At 41.5% G+C, this 18,904-nt stretch overlaps 2 protein-coding genes across 3 annotated transcripts in view; one reads left to right on the top strand and one right to left on the bottom strand.

Annotated features, from left to right (window-relative positions):
- PLPP1 (phospholipid phosphatase 1) overlaps nt 1–12,446 on the top strand; it is a 101,029-nt gene extending 88,583 nt beyond the window's left edge. For both annotated transcript variants that reach the window (XM_047729479.1, XM_047729480.1), the window contains exons 4-6: nt 1,334–1,391; nt 11,384–11,560; nt 12,040–12,446. In XM_047729479.1, the coding sequence (XP_047585435.1) occupies nt 1,334–1,391; nt 11,384–11,560; nt 12,040–12,168 (364 nt within the window). In that variant the 3' untranslated portion in view covers nt 12,169–12,446. The remainder of the gene's footprint in view (nt 1–1,333; nt 1,392–11,383; nt 11,561–12,039) is intronic.
- MTREX (Mtr4 exosome RNA helicase) overlaps nt 12,399–18,904 on the bottom strand; it is a 102,954-nt gene continuing 96,448 nt past the window's right edge. The window contains exons 26-27 of the mRNA XM_047729478.1: nt 14,089–14,193; nt 12,399–12,680 (exon numbers count right to left, since the gene is read on the bottom strand). Coding sequence (XP_047585434.1) covers nt 12,628–12,680; nt 14,089–14,193 — 158 coding nt within the window. The 3' untranslated portion in view covers nt 12,399–12,627. The remainder of the gene's footprint in view (nt 12,681–14,088; nt 14,194–18,904) is intronic.

Raw genomic sequence — 18,904 nt, 5'->3', positions numbered from 1 at the left:
ACAGTGAATACTCTGAAGATGAAGTCTTAGTGAAACTTTGAACTTGCTTGGCTTTGAGAACATTTCTCTGATCGTGGTCATGCTGGCTTGATGGGATTTGACAGTTCTTGAAATTGGCTTTTATTAACTTGTAGGTTCTTCAGTATAACTTACTGAAATATAAAATGTATAGAACTCTGCTCTAATTATCTAATTTAAAGTAAGGACTTCTACTGATCTATTCTCTACAGCCAAACAGTTGGTGAGGCTAAAAGTGATTTATTTTTCTTGTTTCATATAGATTAAATCCATAGTAATTATCAGGTTTAATTAGGTAATTCCTAGTTGGTACTAGAAGTTGAAAATACTCATTTTCTTAGCTATGCATCTGATTATGAAAAAGATTATCATAATTCTTGCTAGATCATCATCGGTACATGCTTAAGAAAATCTCCACTCCCACCTTCCCTCAGTTGCCAAACATAACACAGATGACTTTCTGATCTTAATTTCACCTCTCTGAAACCACGTAACCAAATTCCTTTTCAATCAAGCAGGGTATAATAAGTAAAATACTTTGAAGCCTGCCCTTCTGAGTTACGTTCATATTCATAGGCAGGAGAAGCATTCTCATTATTTGCTTGATGCATCCTTTGCATGGAATTACTTTTACTGGACCGAATGTACTTGCCCTTTCAGTTCTGATGGCCCGCACTCCATAAGCAGAACCTAGATCATGGATGCTAGTAAGCTTCTCCCTTTTCCAAAAGGGGCCATAAAATTAAGTTTTGCAAGCATTCTGTCACTTTGGGTGGGAAGACAATACTCACATGTTGATAGAATATAATGTTGAAAAGTGTGGATTCATCTGGTACACGACCATCAGTGCACAGTTTGAATATAAATGTCAAACAAGCATTTTCATCTGGTGGGAATTCTAAGGTGAGATGTGTGCCTGTTAAAAGGGCTAAAATAGCACTTTTAATTTTTTTAAAATTTATTTTCTTTTTGAAGAAGTAGTTAACTTCCGAGTATTCTGAAGGAGGTATTACTAGCACTCAGGGGCAAACCCTTCAGGTAGAAAATAAAACTTAAGTCATGGTCATTTAAGTGTACGTGTCCTGAAGCCAGACCATTTATATACCAGTTGTGGCTTGTGGAGCATTACTTCAGAAATGTTCGTGTCGGGTTTTTCCCTCCTGGAAGTCTCAGTACTAGGGCACCCCTCCCCACTCCTGTAATTGGTCAAGGTGAGGGGGCCAGGTGTCTGCTCCACCACAGTAAGATTTAGGACAGCAAGATGATTATGCCTGCCTAGGAAAGGAAATTGACCTTTGTCTTCTTTCTCTCCTAGGTTGTCTTTTTACTCGGGCCACTCTTCATTCTCCATGTACTGCATGCTCTTTGTGGCAGTAAGTACTCTGCATTGGTGTCCGGTGGGTTGCGCGCTCACGTGTTCTGCCTCAGCGTCCCCTTCCGTGAGGCCAGCTCCAGCATCCTCCGGAGCTTGGCTTGTGTGGTTCGGAGAGGGGCCGCCAGTGCTTCTGTTGCAGCCAGTCACTGCTGGGTGTAGAGGCAGCAGACAGGCACACTCACTGCATGGTCGGTGAATCGGGAATTTTTAGGACCGTACAGGGTCTTCCCGGATGAAGGTGGTGCTTCCTGCCGGTGGGAGAAACCTAATCAAGTCTGCCAGCCTGGTGCTCAGAGTCAGTGGATGTGCACCCTTACTTTGGGACATCTTTTCTGCAACATACCAGCAGCTTCTCTGTCATCACCGCAGGTCCCTGCTCTGAAGAACTGGGCCAAGATGGCTGTGCTGGGCAATGACCTGACCCTAATTGGGAGCCCTGACCTTAGGAGCTTAGGGGGCCCCTTTCCTGTGCGGGGGGATTGCTGGGTGTAGGGGTGGAGCTTCCAAATTTGTGGACGTGAAGGCAGTGGTTGTTACTCCTTGAGTAGGTTTTGTCTTCCTTCCACTTTCTGAAATACTTGATTGACTGCTTTCCATGGGTCTAGGAAGGTTTCAGCTTCTGGAAGAAGTAGTTGCTGCTCCGGGAGCTTAGCATCTTTCTGGTTGGGAGGTTCACTTGTGTCTGCTAACCCGGACAGCAGCCTACCAGTCGGCACTTGCAGCATACAAAGTGGACAGTGAAGAGGGAGAACATATTTGCATCCACATTTTGCACCTCTAGAGATGAGTGTTTATCCAGTGTCACTTAAGGAAGATAGGCTTTAGGTCATATACTCTCCTATCCCTGTGAGTCTTTCTCTATAAAATTATCAAAATTTGTTGGGAAAGAGGAGAGATCTCTACCCTAAATGATCAGCTAACATTTTTGTCTTAACTTTGTGAGTGGATTTTTAGGTGGTTGTGTTCTGTGTGAATTTGCTGTTTGCTCTTTTTTCCCCCCACTGTCCTTGGTCACATTCCGTGCTCTAGTATTTAATGCTTACCTTATAGGTCCAGGATATGTAATAGAATAGACTGTTGGGAGTTAGTTTGGTCTCACTTGGAGACATTTTAAAATCAATTTGTACCAGAATCCTGCTTTCATTTGAAAAACCAAATTTGAAAAGTCGAAAGAATGTAAAAATTACAGATGTGTGTGCTGTACAAAATGCAAACCCACGATTTCAAAACCATTACAACTGAGCTAATTTTTGGCCTCTTCACCATTACTGGAAATGTCAGTCTTTTGTCTTAGGTTAATTTAATTTTGCAAGGAAGCAACAGGGTACCAATTAACAGAATTGGGGACTTCCTTTTTAAAATACACACCCAAACATTTCTGAAAATGTGCCATGGGGAATGTTAGTTATTTAAATGGAGGAACAAGAAATACTATTCCAATATGCTCTGTTCATTTATCCCATTAGGAAAAGTTAGCATTCTTTCTAAAGGGAGCCACCGTATATTTTTCCTCTTAAATAGGGCATGGAGTCTGGAGGAGATGAAGGCTAGAGCCATTAGTATCCTGAGAAATCTTCCCAAAACCAGAAGTCTTTGATGACACTGATGGCTTTTCAGTGTTTGAACATGTTTCATATGCCCTCAGCCAGACCTTGTCAGTGCCGCTTCTGTGTTTTGCTCCCTCACCTGTGTGTATCTTTAAGTCCTTAAGGAGAGAGTCCTTTAAGTCTTTAAGTCCTTAAGGAGAGAGAGTCCTTAAGTCCTTTAGAGTCAACATTAAGACTCTAATGTTGATATTAATGATTTGCATTTAAACTACTTTGTTGGCTCTTTCTGATAATCCTCATGAAGCAGGAGAAGAGGGATGGTTGCCACCCTTTTAGTAGGAGAAAGAGGAGCCTTGGGAGGCTGTTGATGTCTGTCAGCTCTCTAGTGTTCATCGGGTTCCCTTGCTTTGCTGATAGACTGCTTGATCTGAACCCTAGCCCAGTTACTGTAAAGGTCAGGTGATGACACATGACTTTTAGCAACTGTCCCCCCCGCCTCAAAGATTTTATTTATGGATTTGACACAGAGAGAACACAAGCAGGGGGAGCAGCAGAGAAGGGGGAGATGCAGCAGGGAGAGAGGGAGAAGCGGGCAGCCTGATGGTGGGGCTCAATACCAGGACTCCGGGATCATAATCTGAGCTGAAGGCAGAGGCTTAACTGACTGAGCCACCCCCAACTGTTTTTAATTATAAAGAATATATTCTCAGATGTATCATATTCCATATCCCGTAGTTTACTGTTCATGTTTGCTCCTTTACCCCTTCTCAAAATATCTGTACATTCAATTATAAACTTTAAGGGCTTTTTTGTAAAATATGAAACTACTGTATAGAACATGAAATTAATATAGAGGGCCTCAGTGGTAAGCCTGCTGTGTGGACACCCAGGAGTGTATGAGGAGGCAAGTTAAAGATCTAAGCAGAGGGAAAATGACCTTAACTGTAGGTTGGTAACTGGGTCAGTATGAGCTCTTAGAGGTAAAGTTATAATGAAAAGTTCGGATAAAGAGATTTGTCATAGACCAAGGCCTTTATGGAGAGGAAAGTTGGCCAGAGCAACCATGCACTGCATTTCAGTGACTCTTAAGCAGTGGAAATATTTACTTGATGTGGATGTAGGCCCCAGCTTTTATTTCAGCCCCTGAACACAGATGCCTCCCTGCTTTCCAGCTTTCGCGTTTATATGCAACATTTAACCACTCCCATGTCCTCTGCCAGTTCCTTAGGCAGTGACTCATCTTGTTTCCCTAGGCATCTTGGCATCGTGGGTCAGCCCCAGATTTGGGTGGAGATGTACAGTCATTTAAATTCTGAGGACAGTTTTTGATAGTCAAAACTTCTGCCCAGAATTCCTGACACCCAGAAATTAACTTTAAAAAGTCTCTTAAAGAAAATATCCTGACCATTATTTTCCTCTGGCAGGCAGCCCAGCCCTGAACTTAACAGTGGCAGAGCAGTCAGCACCCATGAGAAGCACCTAGGCTGGCAGGAGCATACGATAGGGCTTCTTTGCACATACCTAGTTCAAGTGCTTAGTGATGCCCACTGAACTTGGCCAACTGCCAAAGAATCCAAATTTACTTCACTATCCAGGAAAGGAACAATGTTACGAAACTATTCTTTTTTCAGTATATATATAGATAGATCTCTCTACATATAGGTTGTGTTGGAATATACTGAAGGAATAAACTGAAACACGTTTCCCAGCACTGTACTATGAAGCCTGAAATCTCAGATTGTGTTTCTCACCGTCTGTTAGGAAATTCTTGGATTAATTTCTACAGTGGGGTCCCAGGCACCTTGGTGTCTGGGTCTTGCCCCCTCCTGTCTGGATAGTGCTCTTTGATACCACCCACTTCTCTCCAGATTTGTACAACCTCTTACCCCGCACTTAACATGTAGTATCTACGATTGGTGAATATTTCATGAAGATGGTTCCCAAAGTGAATTAATGCCAGGCATTGCACAAGTGAACAGAGCCCAGGAACTACATGAATCTTGTCTAATTGTAACATGGAATTCTACATCTAAATTTAGGAACTCTGAATCCTAAAGATGGTGAAATTGAAGCCTAGAGTAAAGACTAAACAGAGGTCACCCTTAGGGTGTTCTCCTGGCCAGATCTGTCTTCAAGTGGAGGTGGAACAATATATTGCCTGGCTGAGTCTTAGAAGCTGTTTTCAAAATAAGCAGAGTAAGAAACAGTTCTTTGTGTTGAACACGCTACTGTTGGTCTAGCTCAGAAGTTGACAGATGAGGATATTGGTTAAAAGGTTAGGTCATAAGCTTTGTAGTCCACAATGCAGTGTCCGTTGTGTATTATTCTTTTTTTGTTAATAGCCCTTTAAAATGTGAAAATCATTCTTAGCTTGCAAGCTGACCCCCCCCCCCGACTCTATTTAAAATGGAAAAAAAAAAACAAACCCTCTTATATTAAGAATAGATTATTAAGAAACTGTGAGACAATGGCATTTTGTAGTTAAGTGTTACAGGATCAAGGAAAGGCAAAAATAAACCAGCCTCACAAAATATTTTGGTCAGCAACCAGGTTTTATTTTATTTTATTTTTTTTAAGATTTTATTTATTTATTTGACAGAGATCACAAATAGGCAGAGAAGCAGGCAGAGAGAGACAGGAGGAAGCAGACTCTCCGCTGAGCAGAGAGCCCGATGGGGGGCTCGATCCCAGGACCCTGGGATCATGACCTGAGCCAAAGGCAGAGGCTTCAACCCACTGAGCCACCCAGGCGCCCCAGCAACCAGGTTTTAAAAGTGAGAAGTTAGACCCTTTATTGGAAGCTAGTTTTTTTTTTTCCAGAAATTTTAGGCAAAATAGGCTTGACTCTCCTTTTTTGGTGATAGTAAGATAATGAAAGGATACTTAAGTAGTGTCAATAGACATTGAATTTCCTCATTTAAAAAAGCTGTATGTGTGTGTGTATATATATATATATTTTTTTTTTCAAAAAATAAAAATGTATACTTTTGCATTTTTTTCCAATGTGACCCCATGCTTTGAAAAGTCCACACTGTTTATTTTGACGAGGTCTTCGTGTGCCCTACAAAGCTATCATGAGGCTCTTCACACAGATTCAGTCCTGGATTCTCTCCGGGTGAGCAGGAAGTCCTCCCTGCACTTGTCAGGGAACCATCTGCTGCCTGCACGGTGATGGAGTGTCTTCCTACAATCCCCTCTGCCTTTGAATATCTGGTTATTTTGAGCAAATTGATTCTTTCTGTCCTTGTTCTCTTAAGGAATAAGAAATTGCCTTTATGAGTCTCTTCTAATCTCAGCTAAGCAGCTTCTATTTCTTTAAAAAATAGCAGATGTAGTAACTTATTTTCATCCCATTTTCAATAGGTTTTACTTTGCTAAGAGACTGGACACTTGGCCCTACATTGAGCAGTTATATTTTCCTGATCAGAAGCCTGATGCGGAAGAGTGGCTAAGGGCCTACCCTTGCTCAGTTTGCTTTTGTTGGAAGGAAAAACTAAATTTGGAACCTTCCTTTTCACAAGCGTCAGTAGTGATGCCTGGTTTTAGTGAGGACATTCCTGGAGGATATTGGTGGATTATCCCCAAGGCTAATTACCAAACTATTTTTTTTTTTTTTGCTTTCTACATCTGGGCTATGTGCAGTCACTGGTTGTATCTGATTTGCCCTGAGCTCTGGCTCTGATGCACCGTCTGGTCACGAAGATAATGGTTCCCCTTCTGGAGACGGAGAAATCGAGATAGGCCTCACTATGGTGAGGCCTGGAGGTGGTTAATTTGCTTTCCAAGTTCTCCTGTGGTAGGTGTCTATCCTGCCTCTCTAATAGATGAAAAAGTGGGCAGAGCAGTGTAAAGGTTAGTAAAGTATATGATGGTTCTTTGTTTTTCCTGCTAACTTTATTCTCAGTTTGTGCCTGCTGGAACCCCACATGCCTCTTGACTTTTCCTGCAACAGCAGGGATGACATTAGTGGTAGGCTCTGTTGTTCCTTTCACAAACTTGACTGTTCATTTTGCCTCTGCGAGTACCTCAGTGACCAGCTGCACATTATTGCTTCGGTTCTGCCTTTTCTACCCTTTCTCTTATTTGTAGTTGGGAACTTTCTCCTTTGTTGTTTCTTTCACCAGAAGGTTGGATATTAGGATCGGGAGGGATCCAGAGACTAGAATTTCTCACTAGGCAGTACTCTGTCCACCAGTGGACCAAAATCCCCATGGGGCAGGTCAGTTGAAGCCAAATTGAAGCATGCTCAGAAAAGAATCTTAAAATGGCCCTGAGAGAGTGATAGAGATGGGTAGATGAACCACTTTTGGCTTAGGGTAGGGTAGCGGTGCACACCTTGTACTGTACGTAGAAAGAAGTCATGGAAGTAAATCCCATGCCCACTACCAGAACGCTCTTGTTCAGTAGACATTTAATGTTTGTTCCCATGGGATTATGTTTTTCAAGTTTTTCTCACAGTTTGAACACTGGTGTATAAATACTATTTTCCTTCTCAATTGAAACTTACCTTTTTAAAAAGTAAAACTCATCATTCAAGTTACAGAAATCCAAATTTAAAAAAAAAAATGGGATTCTGATTAAACACAGAGGTAGCTAGTAGTTGGCACTTTATCTTTTGGTTGTAAGCAACTGACTCATCTCCCAGAGAAAAAAAGGTCTGTGTTTTAAGATTTATTTATTTGAGAGGGAGAGCGAGAGCGTGCACATGCTTATGAGCAGGGGTGGGACAGAGGGAGGAGGAGACAAGCCGACTCCCTGCTGAGCAGGGAGTCCCATGTGGGGCTTGATTATAGGACCCTGAAATTATGACTTGAGCCAAAATCAAGGGTCAGACACTTAACTGACTTGAGCCACTCAGGTGCCCCCAAAACAGTTTACAGTGAAGACACAGAGGGGCTAGAACTAGCACACCACCAGGAACTGGACTTGGTCCGCCTGTCTCACTGGCCGCCTGGCTTTTTGGTGTGGCTGCCACTCTGCTCCATTTTTTTTTTTTTTTTTTTTAAAGATTTTATTTGTCAGAGAGAGAGAGTATACACAAGCAGGCAGAGAGGCAGGCAGAGAGAGAGGAGGAAGCAGGCTCCCTGCCAAGCAAGGAGCCCGATGCGGGACTCGATCCCAGGACCCCAGGATCATGACCTGAGCCGAAGGCAGTGGCCCAACCCACTGAGCCACCCAGGCGTCCCTCTGCTCCATTTTTTGATCTCTCGTCATGGGTTGCTGTCCTTGTCTAACCATAGCTTTTGCTTCCTTGTAAGTTTAGTTTGCAGGTAGCCTATCCTGTACCCTGTAGGCGCTCTTTCTATACATTCTGAAAAAAAGAGAACTAGTTCATCCTTCTGCAAATTCCAGAGGGAGAATACAGCCCAGCAGATCTCTGGATCAGGCCTGTCATAGGTCATCTTCAGTGCCCTCTGTAAAGAGAAGGCAGAGCAGTGTGGTCCGGATGGGGCTCCCCCTCCAACTGTGTCTGTGGAAGAAGGGTTCCCCCAAGAGGAGAATCTGTAAGTCGTTGACACTGCCACTGAGTCTATCCTGAACCGTACAAAACACCGGGTGTAGAGTTCCTTAGCTCTTCTGAGTTTTAAGAGAGAAGCAACTGACTTCCTTACGTGGATGTGTTCAGTGCATAAGTGATTAGCAAATGCATGTGTGGGGAGTGGGAAAGGTGGGAGAGTGGAGTTTTCAAAGACAGGGACTTACAGTCTTTTTATTATAAGCTTTAGCATTAAAGCAGAAGTTCTGTCCCTGTATCTAGTTCTAGTAGAACAGTGGTGAGAGCTTCCAACACTGTTGCTCTGAGACAGTTATGAACATAGACTTCCCTCAATAGAGTCTTATTTTTTAAAGGTACATACACTGTCTGTCCTCTTTCCTCTTAAAGGACAAGGAATAGAAAAAAAAAGTGATAATCCACAAAATGAAAGAATGGAAAAGGAGAGAACAGGCAAGAGGTAATGATTTTGGGAAGGAGTTAAATGAGTGGTAGAAGAAGTCAAATCTCTAGTGCCTCCAGAGGGTGAGGTATTAAAAGATCTGCACTGCAGAACCCGGGAAAGGCTTAACGCAGAGCCACCAGAAAGACAACACTGTCTACTCTGCTGAAGCTGCTGATGGAGGAAAAGACTTCTGGCTGGCAGCGTGGGAGGAAAGTTGTCCATGTCTGGAGTTGTGGGCGTGTCCGCTGTGGAACTCAAGTGGTCCAAGGTCCAGGAAACTCAGTGTGTTTCGCTCCGTGGCATCTATTGAAATGGAGGATTCTTCACAGCGACGAACAGGGCTGTCGTGATACCTGGTCTTCCCAGAGCTACACTGAGTATCTTGGACTCGAGGAAACAGAGAGCAGGAAGCACACCCAGTTAGTCCGTCTCACCTAGAGCTGAGAACTGTTCTGTGACCACAGCCTGCATACACACCATGGCCATTAGTCATCAGAAGAGCCAGAGCCTGGAGGGGAGGGTAAGGTTAGGGGTAAAATCACAATGGGGAGATTCCTAGTAGCCCCTCAGGGTGAAATCATCTCTGGGTAGCGAGAGAAGAGGGTAACATCTATACTTGGGTAGATGTGTAAGGAGAAAACTAGCTACTTAGAAGGGTGAGGGTTTCACCTAAAGTACATGGAAGCTTGGGTACTAGTCCATAAGTGAATGCTAATTCTTTTCACAGGGATGTTGAGGAATTTGGGGGCAAGCTACCTAAAGTGAGGGTCTCTGGAAGGAAAATACTGTCAGAAGGATTTTAGAAGCCTAAGTGAGGAAGGATCTTCAAAGTCCTGAGTTTTCTTTGGGTTGGAAGCACAAACTAGGACTAAGTGTAAATCCATTTTGCAGTTGGTATTGTTTCTTTCATGCTATGTCCTTAACAGAGATAGGTGCAGTTTCCCCTAAGGTGCATTCATGTAAGTATTTATAATTCATAGGTATATAATTTTATAGTCTGAAGAACCCATGCTTTTAACAGATATATGAAAAGGCAGCTAAATAATCAAAAGAGGGACAGCTGAACTTTTGGGGACTAACATCCAAAACTTCAGCCCCAGTCCAAGTACTAGTCTCTTTAAAAGAATAAAACATTTCCAATGAAGCTAGAACCTAGTGAGGGGAATGTTACTGGCATGGTTGTGTTACCTAACTGGCTTCAGTTCCAGATGCAAACTTTTCTTCAGCCAGAACCAACTTCAGAACTTGAGACAAGCCTCTTACTGTTTACATTTTTATAGTTTCAACAACAAAAAGGGAAAGGAGAGGCTCTGCAGAAAGCCAGGAGCACTTTAACCAGCTAACAAGTACAATTCAATTGAACAACTGGTATGCTCTTTTACAATTAGATGTTTCTACTATAAAACACTCGATAAAATTAGACAATCTGAGTTTTTGCCAGCTGCCGAGAACTGAATATTTGCTCACAGCAGTGCACAAACAACTGGGAATGGATCTGTATAGCTACTTCAAGTAGGCAGTGTCTATGGGCATAGCCATTCATAAATTGTTGGAATCCATTTAATTGTTATGAGTCACAAATTACCAAACAGAAGTTTTAAAATATATTTTAAAACCATATTCTTACTAGATAGAAATAAGGCAAAACATTTTTTTGTTTTTTAAAGAGACCAGATTTGTTGAAAGAAAATGGTAGGAAAACTATCCAAACCCTTCTGCATCACAGTCTTTAGAGATGCACCCAAGTCAAAGGCAGGCTGACACAGAAAAGGGGAAATTCTCAGTTCTGATGAGTACAGGGAAAAGTCATGGAACTTAAAAGATTACAGAGCACAGGTGCTAATCAAAGACTAATTCACTGTTGGGTCAGGGCTCAACTAGAATCTGTATTATTGAGGCAGAGTATTAGATTTACTTAAAATACAGATTATGTAGTCTCCACTGCCCTTTAAAATAACCTGAGGTGAGCAGAACTCTTGAGTAAATTGAATCAATTAAACAAACTCAATCTCTAGATAGATTGGGCAGAAAACATAGCAGCTGGGCCCAGGGTAAAGACACCCTATGCTCAGAATGCTAGCAGTTTGTCCCAAGACTAAGGATAACACTTGGCTGTGAATCAGAATTACAAGAGATGCAAGAGGAGAAGCTGCCCTTGAAATCCTTGGAAGTCCTGAACATGGACACCCCTTGCCATGTTTACAGTTTGAATAGTCATCTAGACAGGAAAAGTAATGAACTGTTCTAAAGACAAGTTTCTGGGGCAATCACTTTTTGTTTGGCTTATTTAAAAGGATTAAGTTGCAGGTGTTGATGAACAGAAGAATGCTTGCCTAAAGTCCTGTTCTATGTAGAACTTATACTCTGATTAGTTATGGTTATTAATATATAATGACTTGTTCATGTAAAACACCAACCCTTTCGGGGTGTGGTGATACTTAAAATGTATGAAGTTTCCAGTTGGTATGTTGAGCTCTTCTCTTTATTCCTATCTTCTCTATTAGCTTTACCTTCAAGCCAGGATGAAGGGAGACTGGGCAAGACTCTTACGCCCCACACTACAATTTGGTCTTGTTGCTGTGTCCATTTATGTGGGCCTCTCTCGAGTTTCTGACTACAAACACCACTGGAGCGATGTACTGACTGGACTCATTCAAGGAGCCCTGGTTGCAATATTAGTTGTAAGTATACAGGGCAGCAGCCTACAGCTAGATACTGATAAACACTGGGAGGAGTAAGTAGAAATCCTGTCCCAGGGAGAAAACTATCCAAAGGCAGATAATGTGGCTCAGTAATTTTTACTGGGTAATCACTAGATGTTATTAACTATGTTGCTCTTTCCAAAAGTTACAAAAATCTTAACTAAATGTACTTTGGTAAAAGGCTACTACTATAGTGTTTAGTTTCATTTTGGCATGAATTGCAGAATAACCTAAGTGCTAACAGAGTAAATCTATTTACTCAAGACCTAACTAAGCAACTCTCAATTTAAAACCATCTTTTTCTAACTCTGTTTGTCCCCCCCCTTTTTTGGTACCCCTTCATTGTGATAGGGTTTATTTTTGCCAACTGCCTGTTCCAACTGTGTATATGGTTTTTAAACTGAGAATGGGATAAAAGTATTTAATGATGTAATTTAAGTATAACTTGTTTTCTGTAGGCAGTGTATGTAGCCGATTTCTTCAAGAACAGAAATTCTTTTAAAGAAAGGAAAGAGGAGGACTCCCATACAACTCTGCATGAAACACCAACAACAGGGAATCACTTTAGGAACAGTCACCAACCTTGAAGGTAGCAGAGTGCCCAGATGAAGCTGGCCTGCTTTCTAAAGGAAAATGATTGCAACCAGAAGACAAGAGGATGAGTTTTCTTCATGGTATACAAGCCTTTAAGGGACTGCTGCTGCTATACCTCTTGGATGCCCACTTTACCTGTGTATATAGTTACATTTAACACAGTGGTTCTCTAATAGCTCTAAGTTCATTAAAAAAAAAAATTTCAAGCCTTTCACTAAAACAATGCCCACCTATACATTTTTTATTAAAAAAAAAATGTAATGCTTATGTACAAATGTGTATGTAATATGCTTTCTTTGGATGATGCCTGATTGAAGTATAATACATATTAAAATGTCTGAGTACAACGGTCTTGAAATGGGAGAACCAAATAAACATTTCTGTAAGCATTTGTAGTCAACTGTAATCAGGTGGTGAAAAATTTTAAATCCCACATTCGTTTAGCTAATTCTTTATAAGTAGAGGCTGGCAGCAAACACAATATCTCTCTTGATTTTGGTGATTCCTAAGAGAAAAGAAAAGACAGTTTAAACCTCCAAGATCACAAAGATTGTAATTCCCCTCTGGTGGGGTTTTAATACAACAATCCTGATGACACAAAGCCTTGTTGGTCTAAGAGAAGAGCAGGGTAACTTAGAAACCAGACTCCTACTCTTGTGACCCTAGACTCGGTAGTACCCTGTGTCTGTGTGTGTGTGCGCGCAGGGCTGAGACCGTGTCTCAGACTATGCACAAAGACTCACTGAAGTAAAGGACTAAACCGTCAAAGGCAGTTAGCTGACCCCAAAGCATGAATTTTCAGCCTATTCCAGGAGACACTTTATTTTCACTTACCACGTGAGATTCTTTCTGAACTAAGGCAGGACAAAGTTTATTATTTAATAAGTTTACATAACTAAACTCTGGCTGATTAAATAGGCCTGCCCCATCAACCATATGGAAACAAACAGTACCCAGTTGTTGCACACCTTTGAGGACACTGGTTAGCAGAAATCATTAGGGACTGTGACTATATGAATAACTAACTCAAAGCGACAAGGTGGCTGGCTGCTATTCTTTAATGTATTAACTCACAGCCCTTTTTCTTGGCAAATATTCAGACGGAACAAACTGTACGCAGGTTATATACTCCCTCCGGCCCCCTGCCTGCCTCTAGTTACTACCACCTTGGACTGGCCATCTGGTTTTTCCCGGTCTTCCTGCTTCCACCTTGCTAATCTGCAGACTTCCCTACAATGAAACAGCAAAGAACTGCCAGAGCACACCACTCCTGTGGTCAAACCTCCAATCATTTCACAAAAAAGCCAGGGGCTGACGGGTAACAGGATCATCTCTTTTCTCCTTCCTACTATTCTACTCCTCACTCTGCTCTAGCCACATTGGTCTCTTGCTCTTGCTTACATCTATCAGGCATACGTGAAGGGCCTCAATACCACCTTCTGAGTGGGGGCCCTAGCCCATCTCCTCTATCCCTCAATTCCTACTGTCTCTTCCTTTCTTACTATAGACTTAGCACCACCTGAAATACTTTGTTGACTTATTTTATGTCTCCTCACACTAGAATGTAAGCTCCATGAAGGCAGGGATTTGTGGTTTTTTTGTTCACTGCTGTATCCCCTGGTGCTTAAAACCATGCTGCACATAGCACACAATAAATATTTATAAATGATTATATAAAAAATCTTGAAACTTTTTCCCAGAGACACACTCTAAAATGTTATTTAAATACTACTAAAAAAACAAAACAAAACAACAACAACAAAAAAAAAAACCACAAAAACTACTACTAGATGGCCCTCCATGGCATTCCAGTGAAGAGCATCTGAAAATGTCTTCCTATGTTATGGCCAAGAACTCAGGTCTCAAAAGATTTGCCTTAATGATTAGAAAAGGGCCACAGACTAGATACTGACCTTCTGCAAATTTGTTTTCCAGCTCAGTGTTTCCAATGGCTTTGGCTGCTTGACACATCTGTCGAAGCAGTTCTTCCAGGCGCCTCATACAACGAATTATGCTGCCTGTAGAGAAAGGAAACAAATCACTTGTAAAATGAAAATAACCAGAACAGTGGAACTTTTGTTAGAGGCAAGGTAGGAGAACATGGGATGATTAACTAATAGTACTTTGAGGGACTTCCCATCCAGTAAATGAGGTTGAAGACCTAACTGGATGCCTGGTAGGCACTAGGAGAGATACAAAGTTTTAATTTCCCATCCCTGGCTAATGGTAAAGAGTCCTAATTTATTATAATGTGTTGACATTTGCTCTTGTAAGTTCACAAAATGCCCTGGGAGCGGGGGGAGAGCAACTTTGGATTAAGGGCACCAAGAAAACCTATGACCTGGGTCTGTAAGCATGAGGAGGTCTCTGTCAGCAACAAAAGAAGACCACTGGGCCAATGCAGGGAAGTGCAACAAAAGTGCAGCTACTCAAGGACCCTGAGGGCGGCCTACTGGATACCATCCGGTATATCATCCGGTGAAGAGAATGCAACTGGAGATTTTTAAGCAGGGGACGAACAGCAGGATCAGGTATTGTCATTTTAAAGCTGCAATCATTCATTCTTCTTGACCTTAGACTTTTACCAGTGCTTTCTTCATACCGTGTATCCTCAAGGGAACACAAAGGGGAAGAGAAGTCTCTTCCCACTGGATTTGACTCCCTGAGATCCGTGTTTTTTTGTTTTGTTTTTATCAAAGCTGAAGCTGTAAACATCATTTAACTTCTACCACACTTGAGCTAAACATCATTTGACTTCTACCACACTTAAGCAAGCAAGGGGCCTGGGATCCTTTCTCAGAGAGCTATCTGCTTAAGTTTAAAAGTCCTGGGACTTTATTTTTAATGTGTGAAGTATATTAGAAGAATATCAGTCTGATATGCGAGGTATGAACTCCTCTAGTTTAAGTCCTTACCATTATTAACTCCTTTTAACATTGAACTAATCCATCAACATTTATCAAGTTCTTATAACACACTGTGTGCACAGTTGAGTTTTCTCCTAATGCCCTCCATGTTCTCTTCCACTGTGCCCAGTACTTGGGGGGAAAGTGGGGAGAGTTAACTCAGGAAGGAAGATATAATTTGAGCTTAGATAAAGATAAAAGCCATTTGCCCAAGAGAATCGGCATAATCCAGCAGCAGGTGCCCACACACATGCCCAAGCACCTTCTCTCCCTGTGGGACAATTCCAAGAGCCAAAGATAATACCGCAGAAGGGCCTGCACCCCTAAGGACAACTTTCCTCGTTGCTGTACCCACCAATGAGAGAGAGCAATGAAAACGCAGTGATGTTACTTTCACATTCTGGGAGGTTTGTCGGATGACGCTGATAATGAAGACGACCAGCACACAGGTTACCTTAAAAGACAAATGGGGATAGTACCCTGCCATCTGCTACCTTATAGGATGTTTGCCTACTTTAGATTCAGTTCAATACTATTTAAAGGTTTTTTTTTTTTTTTTAATTTGACAGAGATCACAAGTAGGCAGAGAGGCAGGCAGAGAGAGAGAGGAGGAAGCAGGCTCCCCACTGAGCAGAGAGCCCGATGCGGGGCTCGATCCCAGGACCCTGGGATCATGACCTGAGCCGAAGGCAGAGGCCCCAACCCACTGAGCCTGAGTTCAATACTATTTAAACAAAGAGTATCCTCTACCTAACTCTGACTTTGTCACTTGAGATAAATGTACCAATTCTTTGACATTGGCAAAACTCTGAAGGAATGTAAAATGTCACGATACAGCCCTTCAGCCAAAATATTCCAAGCCCATTGGGCTTTTTTTTTCTTCTTTTTTTTTGTCCTGTTCTCATTAAAAGGTTCATGAATTCTAGGAGAAAACTCCAGCCTTCAAATATAGTCTATTTCTACTACACAACGCTGTCAAAGTTATTTAGTACCTAGCAAGGGACTTCCTAAGAGTCAACAGCAAAATGGCAACCAGAACAGAGACAAATTCTGTAAAATCCAACCAATTGCATATATACACATCTTATAATAACCCTCAGGACTTTCTTATATTACTGGAGAGTAAAGTTACCAATGTTCCTAGTTACATTTAGGCATCAAAGAAAGGAAAAAAAGGGTGATATCCAACACTTTCTGAGCACTTATTTTGTGGCGGATCTTCTAATACATTATCTCATGTAAAACTTCTCATTTGATGTTTACAATTGGATCAAGTACTGTCTTCGTCCTCATTTTACAGAGAGGGAAAAGAAGAAGGAGAAGTTGCATACATAACCTGACCAAGGTCAGAGCCAGGAGTAAATGATGGAGGCAGGATTTTAATCCAGACCGAAGATTCTAGAGCCCAGGCATTTACCAATATCATAGTGCCTCACAGAAATATCTATATTTTCGGGGCGCCTGGGTGGCTCAGTGGGTTAAAGCCTCTGCCTTCTGCTTGGGTCATGATCCCAGGGTCCTGGGATTGAGCCCCATATCGGGCTCTCTGCTCAGCAGGGAACCTGCTTTCCCCTCTTTCTCTGCCTACCTCTCTGCCTACTTGTGATCTCTATCAAATAAATAAATAAAACTTAAAAAAAATCTATATTTTCTAAATTCTCTGTAATGTATATTACCTTATAAATTCTAATTCATATATTTAAAGAAAAATTATATTTTTAAGTTTTTAAAGTTTGAGAGCACGCATGTGCAAGTGGTGGTTGCGGGAGGACAGCAAAGGGAGACAGAATCCTCAAGCAGACTTTCTACTGAGCACGGAACCCAACATGGAGCTCTATCCCGGGACTGTGAAATCATGACCTGAGATGGAATCAAGAGCCACTTACCCCACCGACCCAGCCAGGTCCCCCAAATTTTTAAAGTTTTTTAGGCCTTATGCTAAAGTTTTTCACTTGCATAAAAATCTTCATTGCCAGGTAGTGACAAAGAATTTACATTAATGAGTTTCCAGAAATAGTAAGCAGTAAAAATTGGCAAGTAGGATCCAAATAAAGGAGTCTGTTTTCTAAATTTGGCAATTAAAGTCACTGGTGTCTTGTAGTAATTTCACCTGATCTTAGCCAAAAGGCCGAGAGGCGAGTCTCGTAGTAATTTCAACAAACTAAGATATTACCATGGATCAAGATGGAAATGGCAGGTAAGGAACTAAAGGTGGTCTGTTCTCAATTAGTCCTGAGTCCCTGCTGTAAAAGGAAGGAGGGATTGAGAGTGATGACAACAAAATACCCGCCAAGACAAACTGACAGCAGCAGCTGCCATTTACTGAATGCTATGTGCCAGGCACTGTGCTAAAGGCTCTCTATACGTCACGTTAGCCTCACACTATGAGGAAGGAGCTATTACACTCCTTTTATAGCCAAAGAAACTGAGGGACAGTTAAGTAAGTTGCCCAAGATCATTTAACTGAGTGAGTAGGATTTATGGCCAGGATTTGTGCTCTTTCTCTTAAGCACCTGATTATGTTTGTAGCTGAAGAAGGTGTGGATGAAAACTGTAAGCCTATTATTAATGGCAAGATTGAGGAAGGTGGAGAAAAGAGTGAAGCAAGGCCCTGAAATTCAGAGCAAGGGCGGAAGGGTCCATCTTCCAAAGAAGAAAGAATAAGGTAAAGGACAGAGGTACATGAGTTTCCAGATAAAGAAGACAGACCTAATGCTTTTCTCCCTTTCCTATGATGCACAAGTGACAACCTATGAGCTGGGGGCAGAGCTGCTGCAGATACTTAACACTTCCTGTCCATTATCTCTGGAAGTGGACAGACCAGGGATTACATTTCAGCTGTGCCATTTACTATGTGAGGGGCTGTATTACTAAGTTAGGAGTGACGACTTTGTGAGTGATAAAAATATTCTAAAATTAGATCAGGAAACTTTGAATACAATAAAAACCACTGAATAATATAATCAGAAGGATGACTTAATATGAGTTCTTCCAGAATGGTAATGTAAACTTGAGGTGAAAATGATCAGTGGCACTGAACTGGACATTTAAAATGGTGGATTTTGTTATGTAAGTTCTGTCACAATTAAAAAAAAAAAAGGGGGGGGCAGTGATTAGTCAGAATTCAATTTCACTTCCTATTCTAGCCCCTGGCCCACAACCATTAGTTTACTTTGTCTCTGCAGATTGGCCTATTCCGGACAGTTCTTATAAGTGGAATTATACAAGAGGTTGCCTCTGTGTCTTTTTTTTTTTTTAACTTAGAACTTTACTGTGTTCAATTTCACCCACATTGTAGCAATAATCAGTATTTCACTCCTTTTTATAGCTGAATACTACATTACACTGATATACCAGAATTTATTCATCCACTAATGGACATTTGGGTACACATGCAATCATCAGATTTATCTGGTTATTGAACAGAACAGTATTATTCTCATTGAGGATGGAAAGCAACACCTTTCTCTGAATATTGTTTCCATCTCTAGCTTTCTGGGATTCTACAAAGTGGTCCCCCATAGTTCATGTCCTGAATCTGATTTAATATTCCTATCTAGGTGGTTTTAATGAATTTGACTGAGGTCAGGATCACAAATATATTTTTCTGCAAATACTAAGAACAAGATCCCAGCTTAGGCTAAACCCCTTCTGGAGAGCAGAGACCGCTACTCATAATGTACCAAGTACAGCACCAGTGCTGATTCCCACTAGGGTCTCAGTCGTTATTCATTAGATGTGTAAGTATCAAGTACTAATTTCTAAGTAATTTAGTACTACAATTTTGCCAGAAGTAAAAGAGAAATACGTTAATAAATGGTCA

Source organism: Lutra lutra, chromosome 5 (assembly GCF_902655055.1).
Source record: "Lutra lutra chromosome 5, mLutLut1.2, whole genome shotgun sequence".
NCBI classification, from domain to species: Eukaryota; Metazoa; Chordata; class Mammalia; order Carnivora; family Mustelidae; genus Lutra; species Lutra lutra.
The sequence above is the reverse complement of the archived record's forward strand: the minus strand, read 5'-3'. Positions and strand labels throughout refer to the sequence as shown.